Here is a 23,540-nt window from a genome sequence, read left to right as displayed (position 1 = left end):
TTAGCTAAAACATTTTTATATTAACATTCTCTTCAATACAAATATAAAGTGTGTTGGTAGTGGGTAGTCTCTTTAACATAGATGAGAAAAAGCATGTGCTAGGGATGGAATTTTGTGGTACTTCAGATGTTACTGGAAATAAAGGATGTTTTCGATCGTGGTTGACTTTATTACTGTGATTAGAAAGGAATAGTTCAATAATGTTGAAAACTTTCCTAGATACTTTATATGAAGAAAGTTCAGAGAAGACCAGCATGTTAGACTTTATGGAAACTCTTTGGTAAATTTAAGACAATGATTCTTACCTTATCACTTCAATCTAATGTATAAATAAACCTTTGTGCTATTAACAACAGTTAACAAATTAGCAATTAAATGAATTTTAATCCAAACCTCCAAAGCTATTTACTGCTATTAGTTATCATAATATTTTTGATATTCCTATCAGGGCTTTGGAGGCAAGGTAATAAAATTGGCTCTGGTTCCATTAAAATTTTTGGCTCCGGCTCCGAAGCAGCTTCAGAAGAAACAAATCAAAATTATAAAATATTTTATAAAGTATCATTTTTGGTGGTTATATCAGGATTGCTTGATATAAACTCAAGTGCAGAAAATAGCCTCTCTGCACTTGCTTGTAAGAAAGCCACAGAAGTGACTACTCTGCACACCTCTGTATCCATTTTGAGTATTCCATAATTCCCTCACAAGGTGATTTCAATTTTTAACTTTTTTTTTTTCTTACTGGTCATGATAGTAAATAAAATTTGTATTAAAAGTGTGTTTATCTAAAAAAAAAAGTGTTTTAATCTAAAAAAAAATTAATTTTGGTCACACTTCTCACTTTTTCTTTTTTATCAAGCTCTTTTTCAAACTTGTCTGATTCTTTTTCAGGATTAGATTTACCTAAAATTGAATGAACTTTTTCTTATTTCTTGACTTACTGTTTTATTTTTAACATCCCTTTTATAAGTTATTTTCTGCTATTGCTTTTAGACTTGTTTTGCTCATATACCTGATTTCTTGACAATATACCAGACTTTTGTTAAAAGTTGGGTAGTTGATGTTTCCTTTAAAGCATCACAATTAACTAGCTGCAAAGTGTGAACAATGCAGCACATCACCTCAATCTTAGTATGTTTACACCCTTCTTAGAGAACTAAGGTTAGATTTTTTTTCCAAACTGCTGCACTTTCTCATTCGTATCCTATTGTAATTGCTCCTCATGTTCCTCATCCTGTATAGTTTCATCCAGAAAATTTTCATCATCTGAATTTTTATTTAAAAATTTGATTGTCTCTAATGTTTTAAAGTAACTTTTAAAGTATCATATGCAGCAACATAAACTACATGACATTTTACAAAAAACAATTTTATCAAAATTAATTTTTAAACGCAAGCACTTTTTTGAATGTATACAAAAACAACTTAATATACATCAGCTCAAGTATAAGATAACAAGTATATTTTTTAAGTATAAATATTTAATTTCTAAGTGCCTTAAGGTAAGCATCAAACACTTAACACTCAAATCTATACATATAATATCAATATCAAAGTATAAAATGCTTTATTTAGAAATCTTAAAACTTTAAATGCATTATTAATTACAGTTTAATTAAAAAAAAAAATCCATACAAAAGATAACTTCATAGTACCTAGAAATCCCTTTAACAAAAAATACTCCTACTTGAATCTTTTAAATTATCAAAAAGAGGAACTAGCTTGGAGCCAGCTCCACCAAGAAATATTTTAGCTTCAGCTCCGGTTCAGTTCCTTTTAAAAACACCAGCTCCAGATGTTCCGGTTCTAGCTCCGAAACAGTTCCAAAGCCCTGATTCCTAAAATTATGAATGACTCATTTCTTCTCAAATTATCCTTCAATTCTAAACTCATAAAAAGTTTGCATCTACTAAGGTTGTCTCTCTCTTTATCATACTCAACATTTTCATACTTCTGATTCCTTTTTTCCCTCTATAAATCTCTTACTTGTCCTTGTATAGAATACTGTTGTCATATTTGGGCTTTGTTGAGCCCCTCATTCTTACAAGGCCCTCACTATAAGAAAGGTCCAAAAGCGCTTCGAAAATTTTACTGTTGTTGATCTTTTATGCTCAAAAATTTTAATGGTTTGGAATTCTCTCCTTGTATTTTTTTTTGACAGTTTTTTGTCTTCTGTCAACCGCTTACTCTTTAACTAACTTTTTCTTTTTTTTTTGTTAACTTCAAATAGTTGGCAAGATAAACATCTGTTTTTTGTGCATTTCTTCGGAATTTATTCTTTCTTGACCTTCAGGATTAACAGTTTGGTTGTCAGTTTTACTTCATTGTCTTTCTTATTTTGAAATTGTTTTATTCTGATGATTTTTTTTTTTATACACTAAGGCAATACTTCTTGTCTGTTTCCCTCTCTCAGCACATCTTTTTACTGATCTTTGATCTTGTATGTAGTCAAAAGCTTTTCTTTTTTTTTTGCAGAATAGAAGTGTTAAATTTGAATTACTTTAATAACTTAAATTAACTGCTGAAAAGTCACAGAACTTCATCATCTCTTTGAATTGATTAAGTCAGATCATTTTAACACAAGTTGCTTTTTTACTTTTGCATGTTGTTTTTTTAATGTTACTATTTTTGCAAAACATCTGCAAAGCAGATTTTTTACAATATTACTTACAATATTACTTACAATATTACTAGTTTACAATATTACTTAAACATTCAAATTTTTCAATCGTTTTATGAAGAGTATTTATTTTGATATAAATTGTTATTTTTTATATAAATAAATTTTTTTATTATAAATAAATTTTTTTATTATAAATAAATTTTTTTATTATAAATAAATTTTTTTATTATAAATAAATTTTTTTATTATAAATAAATTTTTTTATTATAAATAAATTTTTTTATTATAAATAAATTTTTTTATTATAAATGAATTTTTTTATTATAAATAAATTTTTTTATTATAAATAAATTTTTTTATTAGAAATTATTATTCTTGGAAATATTATAAATTAATATTCTTGGAAAGTTCAAAAATAATTTTGGATGTTCTCTTCTACAGGCCCAGCTTTAAATGAAAACAGCTTAGCGCATTAGTTTGTTGTGATTATGACATAAAATTCCTTATTTTTATTTTTTATGGGCATTAACTTTTTTAAACTACTGCAAAAAAAAAAAAATTTCAGCAAAACAATTTTAATTTACTTATTAGGAAAAACAAATCTAGAAGCGCTATTTTGTAAATGTACATGTGAAATGTCTATTTTGTTTCAAATTTTTTTTTGTTTTTTTGTTTTATATTTTTTACTTTTAAAATGTTATTAACAAACAGAAGATATTACTTGTTGCAAAAAACAAAACAAAAAAAACTCAACTTATATATTTTACCAGCACTTCTTTTGTGTGACAGAAAAGTATTTAAGTTTCTAAGTACCATTTATTAAAAAAAACATACCGTTGTGCTGTTTAAGACAAAAAAAAGTTAAACATACGCTTTATGAATATTTTTAATCCAGCGTTATAACATGTTTACAAGTAATTTAGTATTTTTTAAAAAATAGAAAAGGAGGAAGAAAAACAAGGAATAATCCAATTTTTTTAAATTTGAATAACTTTCTTAATCAAAGATTTTTATAAGTTATAATGAAATTTCTGTTTCCATTTTTTTGGTATCGCACAATCTGTTAATTATAAAGCTGATGTATCCATTATAAATTTTTTTTTTTTTAAACTATTATTTTTCGCAAAATAAATATAAATAAAGACATTGCAAGAGCTATTATTGCTTCAAGCGTAAATACTTGTAATAATTAATTATTTTAAAAACTTCTATGGATAAAACTCTTTTATTGATTTTTCAATGCAATATATCGAGGGAGTTTAAATTATCAATCAATTTATACTTGATAACATTATTAGGTATATTTATTCTTGATAACGAGAGTGTCTAAACTTCCTCAAAATATTATTTTGAATAATTAAAATAGTTATATCTGTAGAAGAAGTTTATATTAATTATAAGTTTATATTAAAAGAAAGAAGTTTATATTGTAAAGTAGTAAAAGAAGTTTATATTAATTATAAAAATTAAACTCTTTATAAGTTGTCATTTAAAGTTTGTAATTAATATTTTTTATAATTGATGTTTTTTCATTTTTTTGATAAAATCAATCATTAAAAAATAAACAAACAAAAATTAAAATATCAAAAATGGCGCTAATATAAAATAAAACTTAACCTGTACCATTTTTTAACTAATAGTTTTTGTTTTTTTTTATAAACTTTCGTAATTATTATTTTTATTGTTTGTTATGAGAAATTGCAAGATGAGAAATAAAAGTTTTATTATGTTCCTTTTATGATTTCTTTTTTTACGCGTCATATAACTTTTTTTTTTCTTTTGCTGAACATTTTAGATGGAAAAGTTAGGTTTATAAAAAGAAAAAATTTCTTTTTTTTTTTTCTTAACTTATTATATATTTTTAAATAGTGCTAATATCAAATGTAATTGGCATCCAAACTTTTTATGTAATTGTCATTCAAACTTCATAAGTGGTTTTTATAACGATACTTCTTTTATTTTACCATTTTAATGATATCTTTAGACTTATTTAAATATTAAAAAGTGGCTTAAGTAAAATGTCTTACAGTTTACATAGAATGACTTAACATATACGTAAATGGTATGCCATTTTACGCTTTAAAATAAGGCCTGCTACTACTTGCAATTTAGATTTTCTTTTTTTCTTTTCAACATCTTCGCTTTCAACAAGGCTGCAAGCTACCACTATTAGAGTTGGAAGTTACTGGAAGAAAAAAGACAATGTTTATAGAGCAAGGTAAAAATTGGCAGACTATTTGAAAGACTGCAAATTATAAGAATCAGGGAATCAGAAAAGCAAGTTAAAGGAAGCGAATTCCAAAGAAATGATATTCGAGGAAAAAAACTAGATGAATAAGAGTTTTTGGAGAACTTAGGAATAGTCACCGAAAAAAGGATGAGACTTAATTGAATGACAAGTATCACGAGAATGAATTTTAGTAGATAAAGCAATAGACGCTATATATATAAGAGAATATGTATATAATATAAGAACCATCCCATACAAAAACAAAACACAATAGCAAAAATCTGCACCCTAAACTCACCAAGTTCACAGAAATTTAACACAAATGTTTAGAAACATAATTTAGGAAATAAATTAAATTTTAGGAAATAAGTTTTATCTTAAAATTTCTGTTTAGGCTTTTACAATAATTTTATATTTTTTCAATTTTGACTGAAAAATAAGGGTAGGGGAAAATCAAAATAGTTTACCTTTACTATAACCCTTTTGGTTTTATTATTCTTTTTACTTTCATATATTTATTAATAACAATAAAAAAAAGAGTATTGAGTTAAATACTAGAATAAATTGCTATTAGTTCTAATAAACTTAGTTTAAATCTCATAATTATCTACTAATCATTGTCGATATATTTATAAAAAACAGTAAGTAGATATGTCATTTATATTACCTATATATTACTTTAAAAGATAATTGTATTAAGCAATACTATGTACATAATTTTTTACTTATTTTATTGATGTCAGCAATACTATGTATGCATTTATGTACACAAGCAATATTATGTACATATTTATGTACACAAGCAATACTATGAACACATTTTATTACTTATTTTATTGATGACGTAATAGATTCTCAGTACAATAAAACCAGCAATAAAATTAATGGTTTGTATAATAATGCAAATGGTAGGATTGGGGTTATATACGCAGGCTTTATTTTAAAGCATTTCAGTAATTCTTTTTATAAGAAGCCACTTAAACTTTGGAATGACAGTTATGGTAAAATGTTTATTAAAAAAAGTTTGAATGACAATTACATTGGGTATAAAACTAAATTTTTAATAAGGTAATTTTTTATCGAAATTTTTAGTAACAGTAAACAAGTTTGTTGATAATTGAGTTCCGTTTTAGTGTAATATTTGCATTTTTATAATTTCTCTTAGTCTATATTCATACACAACTCATTATAATGCACCATAAGTCAGTGATTACATATGTAAAAATATTTTAAATGACAAAAAAATGTCATTATGAATAAAGAATTTGTATTAAATGTATCTATTATTATAACTACAGATATAACTATATACTAAAAAGCAATAAAATAATCAAAGATTTGGCTTACTTAACTAACAGACTCATGCTTTAACTAAGTTGGTTACACTGGGTTAGTGTTTATAACTAGTTAGGGATCATCCATAAAGTACGTACGCTCATAGGGGGGAGGGGGAGGTCTTCAAAAAGCGTACGAAAGCGTATGGGATGGGGGGAGGGTTCAATTTAAAAGTACGTACTTCAATTTTCTAATTTATCACAATTAACCAGCTAATCAATAGAAAAGTTACATTCTGACTAAAGGTTCTAGTTTGCCAACATAAAAAGATGTATGGTATATGGAGTAGAGGGTATAGTTTTCCTCTATGCACACACATGTATGGGCACCCTCAGAATTTTTTGATGTTCCAGATAGGACACTTTCACACAACCTGCAAACTCATAACTTAAGTTTGTTTATACCTATGCCAAATGAGGAGACCCCCAAAATGAGAGGGGTGTAAATTTTGCATGGTCAAAACATTTTTGTAATTTACAATATTTTTCTACAAAAATTAAAATCTGTCGATAAATTTAAATTTAGTTTTAGATGTTAAAGTTAAAAATTTTGCTACATATTTCCCTCACGTTTGGGCAGGGAAGGAAGGAGGCAAACGCTTTAGGGCTTTTTGTTCCCAGGCCTCCGCCATCCAAATTTTTTGCAAGGCCACCTCATTTGGCATATTAACAAACTTAAGTTTGCACGATGTGTGAAAGTGTTCTATCTGGAACATCAAAAAATCCTGAGGGGGCCCATGCACACATGCCACCCCTTATATACTGGCCCTGAGTAAGACCTGAGGGCCGTGGTTGATGGGACGGAGTCACCCCCCAAAAAAACATGTCAATGGCGTCTCAAAATCTTCCAAATTTGACCGCTAGGTTTTGCTAAAATAAAAAGCTTCTTAAATTAACAAAAGGGCACAAAATTTGCTGTTGCCCCCTCCCACAAAAAAGGTTTACATGGATTTCACTGGGAATCGAACCTGGATCTCCGTCGACTATTTCTGCCGCATTAACCGCTCGCCCGAATACACACTTACCTTCGATGTATTTTAAATTTATTTAAATTATTATTTGCATATATGCTTAAAGACGTTTTTAAAATGCGCAAACAAAGAGCTTTGGGGTCGTATAAAGTATCTAAGGTACCCTCCGTCTTTTTTTTTTTAAATAAACTTTTTTATTGAGAAAAAAAAATAAAAGAGGGATGAGGGGGTGGATATTTGAGGGGGGTATTTGAGAAATGTACATACTTTTAAGGGGGAGGGGGACATAAAAGTATGCATGGCAACAGGGGGAGGGGGGTCAAATTTCAAAATTTTTGGCGTACGTACTTTATGGATAACCCCTTATATAACAAATAGCTCAAGGAAAACTTTCCAAATAAAAAGCTATTTATAAAGATTTACTATTATTTTATTTACTCTTTAAGTAACTGGAAAGTTTTTTATTTTTTATATTTTTTAGGCTTGTATTGATGAGAATGAAGAAATGGTTAGGCTTTTAGTTGAGCGTGGTGCTAATATAGAAGCTCGTGATAATGAAGGTTGGACACCACTTCATGCAGCAGCAAGTGCAGGAAATATTGACATAGCAAAGTATATTATAGATTTTTTTATTTTAAAAGTTTAGTAGAGTAAATTTTAAATGAAAATTGGTATAGTTTATATTTTGAAAAAAAATTTTCTAGGAAGAAAATTATTATGAAGATATAAACTTAAAGATATAAATATTTAACTTAAAAAACAAGTTTTGAAGATCTTTTTTGTATAGAATTTTGTTACACTTGGCTGTGTATTAACTGGTTGCAGAGAAATTATGAGTACTATAGAATAGGGTGACTATAGACTTAAGGGTTGACTTTTTGCGGTGAGGTTTTACTAGGGTTAAACTGGCCAGGTAGATTAGGGTAGTCCTTCCTTTTGGCCTCTGCCATCTCTAAAGATCCTGGGCCTGATAAATCAAGATCCACAAGTAAAACACAGACGAATACAAATTAATAATAACTATTTATTATTTATATGTAACAATTTTGCAAAGACAACACCAATTAATATAGTAGTTATTTCGATGGCCTTTATTATATATGCTAAAACTTTTTTATATAACACAACTTACAGAATATTTAATAGATATTTTGTATTTTTTTTTTTTAAACTTACAACCATCTTTTTCTTTTTGATCAGTGATCTGTTATTGCTAGCGTTTAAACTTAAATTGTCTATACACATTGTTAATTCGTAGAGATTTCTATATTTTCATAGACATTATCATGATGTCCTATAACTCAACCTAATTTTGAAATTTTGTAAATCGTTGATTATGCTGTTTTTGATTTTTAACCGAAAATTTTTGATTTTCATATTTACACTAAATGAAAACATGTGCTACTGATTTTCCAACCAACTAAATAATTGACCTACTGTATTTTTGACCTACTGAATTTTCAACCTACTGAATATTCAATCTACTGTATTTTCGATTTTATAACTACGCCTTTCCGGTATGTATTTTGTATATTTTGTTGTTGATTTGAATATGAGCCAAATTTTATCAGCCTTGGCACAGTGGTTGAAGCGCTGTCTTTAGTCATAAATCGGTTGAAAATAAAAAAGACATCAGTTGAAAATAATTAGTAATAATCAGTTGAAAACATTTTAGGCTACAGTAGGCTATCTGAAAATTAGTTCCACTTTTTAGTAGATGTTCTTTTTGTAAAATAACTTAGTATGTCGAGATTTTTGTAGGTCTAACTATCTGACACGGTTATTTCTATGATTAAAATATGAAATGTTTAATAAAGTATACAAATACATTGTAAAGCAGCCTTATATTGATATTTATTAGTGATAGAGTAAATTATCTTGAGTAAAAGACTAAAAAAAACATTAAATTTTGTGTTTTTATCAAGTCATGCGTATATTTTATATAAGCCCATGGTACTTGAGAGGATAAAAATGTGCTGGTGCAAAATTAATTTTAGACAAATTAATTTTAGACTCTTTATGACAATTATTTTATTAAGGCGTAATAATAATGATAATAATAAGCACTGGCTTATAAGAAACCAGTGTTTCCCAACCATAAGGAGACAGTGCTTCCCAACCATAAGAAGCCAGTGCTTCCCAACCAGAAAGGCTCAGAAATTTTTAATGGGACTAGAGATTTTATTTAAAATATTATTATTTCTTAGTAAACATATGCCAGTTTTGAGTATTTATAAAAAATATATAGTGAAATATAATTGGAGTTCAGCTTTAAATATAGTAAAATTGATTAATCTAAAAAGTTTCTCTTTTCAAGAAAAATATTTTTTTAGAAATTTTTATGTATTGTTTAAAAAAGTTTATATTATGATAAAATGAAATATATGTTATGTTATGATAAAATGAAATATATGTTTTATTATAAAAGTAAAACTAAAATCTTTGATTTTTAATTTTGTGTTAACAGCTATGTTTTTTAAACAATAAAATACAAATCGTATTTGGTTACCATAACCATAAATCCATTTTAGCATGGCAATAATGTTGATGCAATTTTGAATTACTATATTATTAAAACCTTGCATATGGATTTATTTATTCAAACATGTTGAATAAATTGCTGGATGGAGTGCATGGTCAAAGATATGGAAATTTGCATGCACATTATTAGAAATTTCCTATACCTTATTACACCGATTGAACCGTTTGCATTTTGTTGAAGTTTAATGAGACTTGATTATTTTGTTCTTTTTTATTGATATGAATTGAATTTTGTAAAGAAGCGTTAAATGAAGCGTAGGAAGTGAAAATATTTTTAAGATATCAACATCTAAACCAGTATTAAAATAAAATTTTTAAAAATTTCATCCAGCAATTTATTTTTCTCATTTTAACTGCTATACTGATCTCATAAGGTTAATATATAGTATTGCTATAAATTGTATGTGTCAACTTCACTTTTAATGATTAGAAATTTTGTAGAATCAGAAAAAACTGGTAATTTTATGTTAAGTCATATCATTTTATGGATACTAGTACTCAGTAAAATAAATACAGTTTTTAATTACTAAAGCTGAACATAGTGTAAAAAATAATTAAATATTCTGCTTTTAAATTCAGAATATTGATTGAACATGGTGCTGACCTTGCAGCTGTAAATAATGAGGGAGAAGTTCCTCTCGATCTTGCAGACGAGCAGGAGATGGTGGATTTCTTAACAGATGAAATCGAAGGACAAGGTTAGTAAATAAAATAAAAACAGTAATGGGCAAAGAAAATATCGAATTTATTTACTTATTGAATTCTAATATATATTTTTTTAAATGTTTTATTTATAAAATAAAAAATATTTCAAATAAAAAAATGTTTTTTATAGTTTTCATTCATTCATAAATATGATACAATTAAGAAATAACTCATTTGCTTTGTTCATTATGATATAATTCATAATTATGAATTATATATTCTATAAAAGTCTCATAAGAAAAATAAACTGAAATACTAAAATATTTATGAAAGAAATTTTTGGTATTTGATTAAAAAAATGTTTAGAAAATTTGTAGATTGAAATTCAAAAAATAGTAAATAGTAGGGCTCGGAGAAAACCTGAGAAATTCAAAAAACCAGTTTTTTAAAATTGTAAAACCGGTTAATCGGTTTTTATATTATAAAAACAAACTTTTATTATTGATCTTAAAACGTAACCTACTGAAAATTTTTACTGGAATTGGATTAGTAAACTGAAGAAAATAAAAAAATGTCTAAGAAAACAAAATTTAGCAAGATCATTTTTTTTAACAATAAGAATAGTTTAAAGTGCACTGCAAAAAGCACACCTAATAAAGCAACTGTCACTTAAAAATCATTTTTTTTTCAATAAAGTAATATTTTAGGAAGACTAGTGCATCCAACAGATCAAATTTCATTGAAGAACGTAATTTTGTACAGAAATTACCGGCAATTGAAAAAACTCTCTCGCTTTCTGTTGATGTAGGTTGTATTGATTTCAGAGCATTTAATAAGTTTTGGACAGTTGTCGATTTTGTTTGACTATTTAACTTATTTGCTTAAATATAATATTTGATATAAAACATAAAAAATAAAATTTAACAAGGGATATAAAGCATTATATTAGTGTGAACCAAGTTAGTAATAGTATCAGTATTGCAACTTTTGACCATATAAAATCAATTAATACACTAAAAAAGGTAGAAATTTCTACCTTGAAGGTATAATTTTCTAACTTAGAAGGTAGACAATTACACCTTACTATAAGCGTGTATCACATATCCTAATCTAAGGTAGAAATTTCTACCTTATTTTTAGTTGTGTAGCTAGATAAATATATTTTCTGAAAAAATAGTTCTAGAAAAACATAACTTATGAAAAAATGGTATCAGCATTCCTCTACCGAACTGAAAGACATTTATGTGCATTGTACATTTATAAAAACTTAAATATTATTTTCAAAATCCAAGACAAGCAAGCTACAAAAAATCATATTGTTTTTTAAATTTTTTTCACCTATGTTCGCATGATTTAAAAATTGACAATTTATTCACATAACATGACCATGAATGCCACTAGCTGGTGCATTGTACAAAGGGGAGGAAAGCAACTTTGGTGGATGATGCCAGTTAATAACATTAATCTGACATTATTTTAAACTGCTGTGTCATATTGCTTATGATCCTTTTTTATACTATATAACTATACAAATTGGTGCTGTAAAACCTGTAAAGTTACATTTATTTGAAAGAAAATTTTAGTTTTTAGTTTTAAATTTTTAAAAAATAAAATAAGTTGTCAAACTATGTTAATTTTTTTTTTTTTTTTTCGATAATATCAAAACTTTAAATATCACACAAGAATCTAATATTTGATTCTTTTGTGGTATTTATAGTGTTTTATGATATTTATAGTCATGTGATAAGCCTCATATGTTCTAAGTGGATTACTCATATAAGTAAAATATATACACTTACACCATTTTATAGACATCTTTTTTTGAAAAAAAAATTGCAAGAAATAAATACAAAATTATTACACTTTTTAAATATATATAACAATATAAGCATTTAAATTTTTAAATAGACTTTCCTGATTTTTTAACAAATTCAAGGCTTTTAACTCTGGTCAAAAATAGGAACAGGTATCCTTTGTATGTGATTATGTATTGTTCTTAGACCTTGATGTTGAGGAAGCTCGAAATGAAGAAGAACGTCTTATGGTTGAACATGCCACAAGTTGGTTGAATAAAAAGAAGATAGATGAAAAATTAGATTGGCAAGGTATTATGTTTTAATTATTTTTTATGTTATATACATTTTTCTATTTTATTTTTAACTATTGAATTTAATAAGAGGTTTCTTTCTTTATATTAGTATAAACATTTTTGTTGTTTAGATGCAACAGCTCTACACGTTGCTGCATCCAAAGGATATACTAAAGTTATTAAGTAATTTTTTTAAAGTTCCTTGTATTTTGAGTTTTGTTACTTATATATAGAGTGTGTATTAGTGGTTTTCAATGAAGTCAAAGTAAGAAAAAAGCTGCTCCCATTACTCTCTTATTTGCCTTATCACTCAAAAAACTCCATTAATCCATTGCATTCTTTTTTTTTCTTTTTCTCAATTTTTAGTTTAAGTTTTGCTTTAAAATTTACACTATTAAATAATCTCTCTAATAAATTATTGTTATTAATACTATTACTCATATTATTTTTTATTTTTCAAAAGAAATATTTTATACCAGAAATATTTGCTGGTTTTATGAAAAAAATACTTCTTTTTTACCCTAAATGCAATATTTCATTTTTACTCTGAGTACATTTTATTTGTGTCCTAACTTTAAACTTTAATTTTTTATCATAAAAATTTGACAAAAACTATATTTATAGTTAGATAATAGTTTTTAGTTAGATATTAGATTTATAGTTAGATTATTAGTTACAGTTATTATTATGGTTAATTAAATTTTTAGATTCTTAAACACAAAAGGTTTCACGTGATTTGTACACTATTATTGTCACAGTTACATACTTTTGGAAAAAAACTCTTCTGCTGAAGGAATACCATGTTAGAACAATCATAGTTTCTTCTTTTTCGTCTTTGTTCTTTCTTTTTCATCTTCATCCTTTCACTTTCATCTTCAATAATTTTCTAATCATTTTGTAATAGATTATACTACACAAGGAATATGAAGTAAAAAATGTATAAACTGGCAAAAAATAAAGTTGCCATAAAGTTTTGATTTACTTACTTTTAAGACCTCTTTTTAATATTGAAAAAATAGAAAAGATTAATAAAATAGAGTGTAGTTGATTAAATTATTATTTTTTAAAATTAAAATAATTGTTTTTGTATGTGAAGTTTTACAAGAGTTCTGAACCTGCAACAAACAAACGAACCAAAAAAAACACGAATTTAAAAAAAAATTATGTTAGTAAATTTTTTTAAAATAAAAATGGGGTAAAATTAAACTAAAGAGGATGAGAATTTCAGTAAAATAAATAATTTTAAGTTTACATAACCTTTGTATTTATTATCTTTAGAAAATTCATAAGGTTAAAAAAGTCACAGACACACAAAAAAAACTGTTTAAAGTTTTTTAGGAGGTTATTTTATGGTGAATTAAACATTTTTAATGTTTGAGTCAACAGATTCGGATGAACCTTGATTTTTTTTTTCTTAAAAAATTTTAGAATCACAATTTTTCAGTAGATTTTTCTTTTCTTTTCTACACTCTTTTAAATAAAGAAATCATTTGTTCTTTTGTATAATAGTTTTTTACCTAAGTAATCCATTTTCTATGTGAGATCCTCAGGGAGATCATTAATATAAATGAGAAGCAATAGTGGACCAAGTATGGAATAGTACTCAGAAGTTACTGGAAATGAAGAAGAATGTTGACCTTTGAAGATGACTTTTATACTGCAATTACAAAGAAATGATTTAAAACTTACACCATATGAAATAAGCTTATGGAGAAGACTAACATCCCAAACTTTATCGAAAGCTTTTGATATTTCAAGAGCAATAGCCTTGCCTTGTGGCCACCTTTTAATGAATAGAATCTTTTAGTTCAGCAGTTAGCAAGTCAGCTGTAATAAGAAAAAATTCTGTATTGATTGTCAGAGAGTTAAGTTGTTATACTCAAGATGAGTTTTCAGAAGTTTGATGTTGAAGACTCAAAATAATTGCTTTGAAAAAAAAAAAATCAAAGACTCAAAAAAATTGCTAATAAAAGAGAGAAGTCTGTGAGACAATAGTTAAAGGGATCAGAGTTCTTTTAGAATTTTTAAAATTATATAAGGGATATAATTCTTAGCTCTAAACCCTTCAAACATCTTCCTTGATGTTTGAAGGAGAGCTATCCCTAAAAATAATTTTTATAAAATTTTATTTTATAATTAAAAACACATTTAATGTTCAAAAGAAGTATATATTTCTCTAAAATGTTATTTAAAGAGCCACCCTAGTGTACAAATATCTTAGCATACTTGGCTTTACATGAAACATTATTGTATGTCATACTGAAATCACCATATGTGTGGGGATTAAGTACTTGCAGTGAGTGAGGGTTTGAAAGGTCTAGATATAAAAGACTTATTATGGCAAAAAATTTCTTTATATTATTTTTCATTTTATCTTTTTTTTTTTTGAGAATATTGTTTGGATTTAAACTTGAAAATGTAGTTTCGTGAAAAATGCAGTTTTCAGACAGTACCCACCTAAATCGGCAAAATTAAGAGTGTGTATCCGTGTGTATGTATATTTTCCCAATTAAAATATATATGACAAATAGATGTAATTATTCCCATTATTCCTTTTTTATTATAATTGTTCCAATTATCTACATATTAAAATTTGTAGATACCCCAAAGTATTTTTAATATATTCTTTATATATGTTGTATGTTTCCTGTACTCTATAACAGTCTTTGTTTGCATTTATAGCATTATTTTGAAGATACCTGGAGCTGATGTGAATGTTAAAGATTGTGATGGCTGGACACCATTGCATGCTGCAGTGCATTGGGGATCAAAGTCAGCTTGTGAACTTCTTACTGATTTTGGGGCAGATTTTGAAATTATGAATAATAATGTTAGACTTGTTATGTATATTATTTATATTTATTTATGTTATTTGTTTAGTTTTTTTTTTTTTATGACTCTTACACACCATGCTGATTCTCACCAGTTCATATTTTTCCCATAATTTTAAGAAGAAAAAAATGTATCTAACCTAATTTTAATCTGTTCTATGTGTATTTTATTCATATAAAATAAATATATGTATTTCATTAACATAGGCTATGTATATTTTCATATTAAAAATGCATTTAAAATGTTTAAATGTAAATTCTTCATTTCGTGCAATAAATATAACTAATAAATATAATGTATATAACTATTGTTAATGCATTTAGTGTTAACAATAGTTACATACATTTTCCATTTATCACATTTATCACATCCATTATACACATTTGGAAATATAAAATAAAATTTCTTTATAGTTTTTTAATACTTAATGAGACAAATTTCTTGTATCTTTTATTGAATGACAAAATGGAAATATAAAATAAAATTTCTTTATAGTTTTTTAATACTTAATGAGACAAATTTCTTGTATCTTTTATTGAAATATATATATATAGTATATATATATATATATATATATATATATATATATATATATATATATATATATATATATATATATATATAATTTTAAAATGTATTCTACAAAAAAGAATGCTCAATGTATAATAAACTAAATTGGTAGAAAATCACGTAACAAAAAGTTTTCATTTAACAATGTGTTTCATCAATAAAGACTCATCAGAAATCCTGATGAGTCTTTATTGATGAAACAGATTAAATGAAAATTTTTTGGTTAAGTGATTTTATACACACACGCACGCACAGATATATATATATATATATATATATATATATATATATATATATATATATATATATATATATATATATATATATATATATATATATATATATATATATATATATATATATATATATATATATATATATATATAATTAAGTTAGGTGTTAGCAAACAAAAATAGTCAAAAAGTAAACAAATGGTAGAAGACTTTAAAACAAACATCAGTTAGGAAAACATGAAGAGAGGAGAAAATTCAAAAGCACTGATATTTTTATAAAAAATGATTAGATTAAAAATTTTTTTCATGAAGCAAGTTACAGGAAACAGATGGACAGATGGAAGTTGAATGACAAGTAACATAACTTGCTTGAGCAGCAAAAATAAGTTTTGAAGTATTAAAAAAAAAAGTAAAGTTGTTATAAACATTCGTATCACTCCAGCTTCTGTTTCTTAAGTGATTTCCTGCCTAGACTCTTCTACAGCTTGTGGCCCGGACAACATACCTGTTATTGTCTTGCAGAAGTGTTCTCCGGAGCAGTCATCTATACTCTCAAAACAATTCAACAAGTGCTTATCAGAGTCTTGTTTTCCAGCCTGCTGGAAAGCAGCATTTGTTATCCCTATCTTCAAAAATTCTGGAGAGCGATCTGATTCGTCTAACTGAACCGTCCCATTAGTCTTCTTCCTATCATAAGTAAGGTTTTTGAATCTTTAATTAACAAACACTTAATTTCTCATCTTGAATCTAATAACTTACTTTCTGACTATCAATATGGATTTCGATCTTCTCGTTCTACTGCTGATTTGCGAACAGTAATAACCGGTAGGTTTTTATCGTGCATTAGATAAAGGTGGAGAGGTTAAGGCCATTGCTCTTGACATTTCAAAATCTTTTGATTAAGTTTGGCATACTAGTCTTCTCGATAAGCTTTCTTCTTATGGTGTATCCAGCAACATCTTTAAGATCATTGAATCCTTCCTTTCCAATCGTAGTATAAAAGTTGTCCTCGATGGACAGCACTCTTCTTCTTATTCTGTAACTTCAGGGGTTCCTTAAGGTTCTATCCTTAGCCCTATACTCTATTTAATTTACATTAATGATCTTCCAGATATTCTCACATCTAAGGTGGCATTGTTTGCTGATGATACTACCATTTATTCTTGTCGTGATAGGAAACTAACACTCTCTGATTGCTTGGAGGGGGCATTTGAGCTTGAAAACGATCTCACTTCTGCTACAGCATGGGGCTCACAGTGGCAGGTGAACCTCAATACAGATAAAACTCAATTTTTTTCAGCCAATCGTTATCACAATAATTTAGATCTTCCAATATTTATAAATGGTGATGTACTCGATGAGTCGTCTACTCTTCATCTTCTAGGATTAACTTTTACTTTCAATCTTTCTTGGAAACCATATATCAAATCAGTTGCACAATTAGCATCTGCTAAGGTTGCATCTCTTTATAGAGCTCGACACTTTCTTACTTCGGATTCTATTCTCTATCTCTATAAATTTCAAATCCGTCCTTGTATGGAATACTGTTGCCATATCTGGGGCGGATCTTCTAATGATGCCCTTTCTCTTTTAGACAAGGTGCAAAAACGCATTGTAAACATAGTTGAACCTGCTCTTGCAGCCAACCTCCAATCATTATCACATCATTGTAATGTTGCTTCTCTTTCTCTTTTCTACAAATTCTATAATGGGCACTGCTCTAAAGAGCTAGCGTCTCTTGTGCCATCTACTAAAATTCATTTTCGTGTTACTCGTCATTCAATTAAGTCTCATCTTTTTTCTGTGACTGTTCCTAAGTACTCTAAAAACGCTTAATCGTCTAGTTTTTTTCCTCAAACATCAGTTCTTTGGTATTCGCTTCCTTCATCTTACTTTCCTGATTCATATAATTTCCAATCCTTTAAGTCGTCCGTCAATCGTTATCTTGCTCTACAATCTTCATCTCTTCTCTTCCAGTAACTTCCAACTTAAATTAGTGGTTGCTTGCAGCCTTGTTAAAAGTGAAGATATTTTTAAAAAAAAATGTCCTTTTAAAGTAGCATAACATATCTATTAAAGTATCATGTCTTAAATTCTATAACAGCAGGTTCAGTATCAGTGCTTATTTTTTCTCTGAATGAAGCCTGATTCATTGCTTGGAATTTTCATGAACATACAAAACTTGGAAATAATCAAGTTTTCCTTGATCAGTATAGTATATCATGGCAAGGACATATCAAGTAATATTAAGGATATCTAATTTATATGAAAGTCTGTTGGCATTGTTGCCATCAAAATCAATGCCGTGGTAACCTCTTAAAAATATAATTTGAACAACAATTAAATTTTCTGGCATAAAGAAGAAAAGGATCAACTAACATTTTCATTCTGATAAACTCTCTTTCATTTTTCTTTTCATTCTAATAATCTCTCTTTCATTCTGATAATCTCTCTTTCATTTTTCTTTTCATTCTGATAATCTCTCTTTCATTTTTCTTTTCATTCTGATAATCTCTCTTGTTTTATTATTGCTAGTTTTATCATGCAAATTAAAAGCCTTAATAGTGATCTTTGAAAAACCTCAACCAGAATTCACAGCAACTCTTACAATTATAAAACAAGATATTCTTTTCAGTGATCAAAACATGAATAAGTTCATCAATATTTTTCATTATTTTTTTATATGATTCATTATATTTTTCACTATATCAACAACTTGTTTAATATGGATTTCAAAGCTTCTATTTTTTCAAATATATTTCCTTCATTGCTACTTTAAAAGCCAAGAATCTAAATCTTTAACTTAAATTTTTTTTATCTTTAAAAACACATTTTTTAGTTTAACAGTGATATAGTTCTATGCATTTATCTAAAACATCTGAAGTTCTGATAGTTTGACAATTATCTAAAGCATCTGAAGTTTGGATAGTTTGACATCTAAACAAATAAGTAATTAGAACAAAATTTCAATGAAGTTGTTAATTAATAAAAATGGCTGCTCAACTCCATTATTCTATCTGTGTAAAATTATATAAGTTTAACTAATAAAATGTACTTTTAGGTGCTTATTACAAGGAGAGAGGATGTTTATTAATTTTCAGAAAATTTTCTTTCTACCCCAAGTTTATTAAGCTTGTTATTCTTCTATTTCCTGTAATTTTTACTTGTTATAAACAACATCTCAAAACAGAAAAGAAAAAATCATTAAATGTATATATATATATATATATATAGGTTGAAACAGCTGATAAAAAAAGTGCATTTGACTGCAAGTCTTCAAACCCCCCCCCCCTCCTCTCTCAGATTTTATCGGATCTGGACTAAAATTCCTACCCTTTATCAGATCTGGACTTAAATTCTTGCTCCCCTTGTATTAAGCACCTGAGAGTATTAAAGTAATCTGCAAAATTTAACAAATAACAGGAAAAAAATTATAACATTTTACTTCCCATGTTGGAGATTTTCATTGAGATAATGCAATTCTTTCTTTTTACAAAAAATGTGCTAAAAATGTGCATATATATATATATATATATATATATATATATATATATATATATATATATAACCCTCAGAATTAGGAAAAATGAGGTCAGCAATAATTTGCCGACCTGAATCTTTTAAATGTTGGCAAAAATAAATTTGATATAATGGTGTTACCATAAAACATAGAAACAAGGTTGGCAATTTTTTGCCGACCTCAAACACATTAAGGTCAGCATTGCTGAATGCCTACCCTAATTTCGAGGGTTGTGTATATATATATATATATATATATATATATATATATATATATATATATATATATATATATATATATATATATATATATATATATTTATTTAATTATTTATATACACCCATACCTTTCTATAGGGTCAAACACCTTGTGACTTAGCAGACAAAGAGTTTCAAAAAACAGCTGAAGCTTGCAAAAAAAAGTCAGCTGATGCAGGACTTGCAAAAGTATTGAAATTTTTTTTTTAAATGTATTTAATTAGATTTATTATTTTAGATTTTAAAATTTTATATAATTTTAAATTTTGGATTTCAGATTTTATTAAGTCAGTTTAATGTTACCACACCATCTTTGTTGTTACAGTCAATCATAATTACTTCATCATAGTTAAGAAATTATCATTCATTTATTTGTCTAAACTTGTAAGTTTTTTCTTTATAGTTTCATTAAAATGGGGTCAGTGAAGTCATTATAATTCATTAAATGAATTTGTCAGTGAAGTTCAGTGAGGTCATTACAATTCATTTATTAAAACAAAACTTTCTTCAAAGAAAGATTATAATTTATAAACCATGAAAATTACTTTGTTTTTAAAGTCGCATTACCCAAATAAAATTGCATTCTATTTTAAAAATAATTATATAAAAATGAAAAATTTGTTAAAAATGAAAATAAGCTTATTTTTACTATTTATTTTTATTTTAGAAATCTAAAGGCACAAGGTATAACTGATTTTTTCTAAATTTAATGTCTTTATTACATATGTGTTTGTACTAAATGCAGTCTTTTCTATTATTTATACGCAAGTATACTTTTTCACAATTACAAATGTTTAAATGTTTTTATTGACAATTGGCATAATCAATTTTGCAAAATATTTTTACAATTAAAAATATTTAGGAGTTGCTTAAGACCCTTAAACATTAGACAGGTCTCTATTATTATTAACAAAATTTTTTTAAAGTTAACTTGTCTTAAACAAGTTAAAAAATATTTTTTTTTTAAGAAATACCAATAAAAAGAGTTCTTTTAAAAATACTATGGAAAAATGTTTTTGTTTTTTTTTTGTTAAAAAGGTTTTGATTTTTTCAATAAAAAATAAATTTTTTTTTGATAATATTTGAGTCCTTTTTAATTGTTCAATGCTCTTAAACAACTCTAAAATATTATGCACAAGTATCTTTGTGTAATTAGTTTTGCATAATAGCAATCTCCAGGTTCTTTGCTACATATATCTACCGAGGGTTGAAGAATTTTTATTACGATCGAAAGAAATTTTAATTTTTTTGTTATTCTTTTTTTTTTTTTTTTTCTAAATTTTCTGGAAAATCTGCCTAAATTTAAGTTGAAATTTTAAAATATAAAGTATGCAAAATATATTAGGGCAATGCCGACCTAAAAAGTAAGTGTGTATATGAGTGTGTGTATATGTATGTGTGTATATATATTAGGGCCCTGCGAATCGATTTGATTCGCGAATGTGTTGCTTCGATTCATGATTCGCTTCGAAAAAAAATATGCTTTGATTTTTATCAAATCATTTATTTCCAGATACTTCCGATTCGTTTTATAGATATCCGGCGCTATTGTACTATCAAAACAAGTTTTATTTATCCAAAAATATATTTTAGACAAATGCTAAAAGACTAATCAGAGTGAGAAGTATACCAAATATTACTTGTTTTAATTTTTTTTTGAAATGTATGTTATAAAAAAATGTTTAAATTTGGCTTTCCTCATATTGCTGATTCAATTTGATTTGTGAATTAAGTGTTGCTTCGATTCGAGATTCGCTTTGAAAAAAATGCTTTGATTCTGCTTCGATTCGAAATTAAAAATGTCGATTCACAGGGCCCTTATATTTATGTATGTATGTATAATATATATATATATATATATATATATATATATATATATATATATATATATATATATATATATATATATATATATATATATATATATATATATATATATATTATACATACATATATGTATTTATATATATACATGTATTTATATATATACATATATATATGTCATATATGTATATACATGTATATGTATATACATATACATGTATATACATATATGACATATATATATGTATATATATAAATACATGTGTTTACTATATTTATGTGTAATAACTATATTTATATATGTTTATATATTAATATATATATATTGATATATAAATGTATATATAAATACATACATTTATGTTTATATATATAAAAGATAAACATTTTATAGTTACTCATTTTCGATTGAAAAAGAAATGTATGCAATTGAATTATTAAAAAAGGAAGCACCCCGTCCTGCAATAAAAGGGGGTCGTGTTCAACAGCAGACTTTAGAAACAAATAATAATACTAGTAACAATTGTGTTATTGACAATAAACAAAAAACAAAAGAAGTAAAAAATTTCGACTCTGAAAGCTCAAACACATCAACATCTGGAAATGCATCAACAAATCGTGTTACAGTTAACTCTTTAGCAGATACTGTTTCTGTAAAACTTCCAAGAGGTACCTCAGTAACAGTTGAAAGTGATTCAAGTAAAACTGATTCAAGTAAAACTGATAACTCAGTTTTGAACTCTTCCAATCGTAGCAAATTACGAGAAGATTTACCACGAAGCACTTTGTTAAAATCAGATCCTGTTGAAACGCCATCATCACGATCAGTTCCTTTAAAAAACGACAAAGAAAATGCTGAAACATCCAATCGTTCGTTATCATCAAGAACAGATAAAGTTGAAAGTGATTCAGCTGCTAGTCGTATTTCTTCATGGAGAAGTCAAAGAACTAATGAAAACAATGATGTCAAATCAACAAGTGAAAATAGTACAGATAAAAAATCAACACCAGTGTCTCGTTATCAGCGAGAAGAAGTTCCATCAAGAAATCGTGCTGATAAAAGTGAAAAAGTGAGTAATAGTGAATATTTTATTATATTTTAAGTTATTTTGATGGTTATTTTAGATAGATTTATACTTGATTATAGAAATTTATCATTATGTTATTCTAATAGCATAAATAGTGTGTGTGTGTGTGTGTGTATGAGTGTGTGTGTGTGTGTGTGTGTGTGTGTATGTGTGTGTGTGTGTGTGTGTGTGTGTGTGTGTGTGTGTGTGTGTGTGTGTGTGTGTGTGTGTGTGTGTGTGTGTGTGTGTGTGTGTAGATCACACGGGTAAAACCACAAATGTCACATCTTTGATTTTTCTGTTGTAAATTCACAACTCATATGCTTCACTAACTGGTAACCTTTTAGGGCACTAATTTTGTTAAATGTAGATGGTAGCACGCTAAAATATACAACCATGACTTACTCAGTTGTATGTGATAGTATGTCAAAGCCTACCCCCTCTTCCTCTTTTCCTTCTTCTTTTTCATAACAAAATTCAAATCAAAAAACTTATAAAAGTGTTTTTAAATTTTATAAAAATTACCATTGCAACAGGATTACAGACATTATGTTAAATAAATGAGGGTAGGGAAGAGATAACTCTTCCCTACCCTCATTTATTTAACATAATGTCTGTAATCCATCACTTTGTATTGAGTTTAAACTAAACCAGACAAAAATCCACACAAACAAAAGGTTAATAAAAATAAATATTTATTTTTATTTTCAAATAAATATCGAATAGATTTTTCCAGTTATATATTTCCAGTTTTTCCTACATAGTTGAATAATTAACTTTTTATTTTTATTTTATTTTGTCAAC

General features: G+C 26.6%; 1 protein-coding gene across 1 annotated transcript in view; it reads left to right on the top strand.

Annotated features, from left to right (window-relative positions):
* LOC100200382 (protein phosphatase 1 regulatory subunit 12A) overlaps positions 1–23,540 on the top strand; it is a 34,906-nt gene that overhangs the window by 3,225 nt on the left and 8,141 nt on the right. The window contains exons 2-9 of the mRNA XM_065811407.1: positions 7,640–7,770; positions 10,279–10,397; positions 12,345–12,449; positions 12,565–12,616; positions 15,116–15,263; positions 19,945–20,034; positions 20,513–20,529; positions 22,064–22,739. Of these exons, the coding sequence (XP_065667479.1) occupies positions 7,640–7,770; positions 10,279–10,397; positions 12,345–12,449; positions 12,565–12,616; positions 15,116–15,263; positions 19,945–20,034; positions 20,513–20,529; positions 22,064–22,739 (1,338 nt within the window). The remainder of the gene's footprint in view (positions 1–7,639; positions 7,771–10,278; positions 10,398–12,344; positions 12,450–12,564; positions 12,617–15,115; positions 15,264–19,944; positions 20,035–20,512; positions 20,530–22,063; positions 22,740–23,540) is intronic.

This window comes from Hydra vulgaris, chromosome 12 (genome assembly GCF_038396675.1).
Source record: "Hydra vulgaris chromosome 12, alternate assembly HydraT2T_AEP".
NCBI lineage: Eukaryota > Metazoa > Cnidaria > Hydrozoa > Anthoathecata > Hydridae > Hydra > Hydra vulgaris.
The sequence above is the reverse complement of the archived record's forward strand: the minus strand, read 5'-3'. Positions and strand labels throughout refer to the sequence as shown.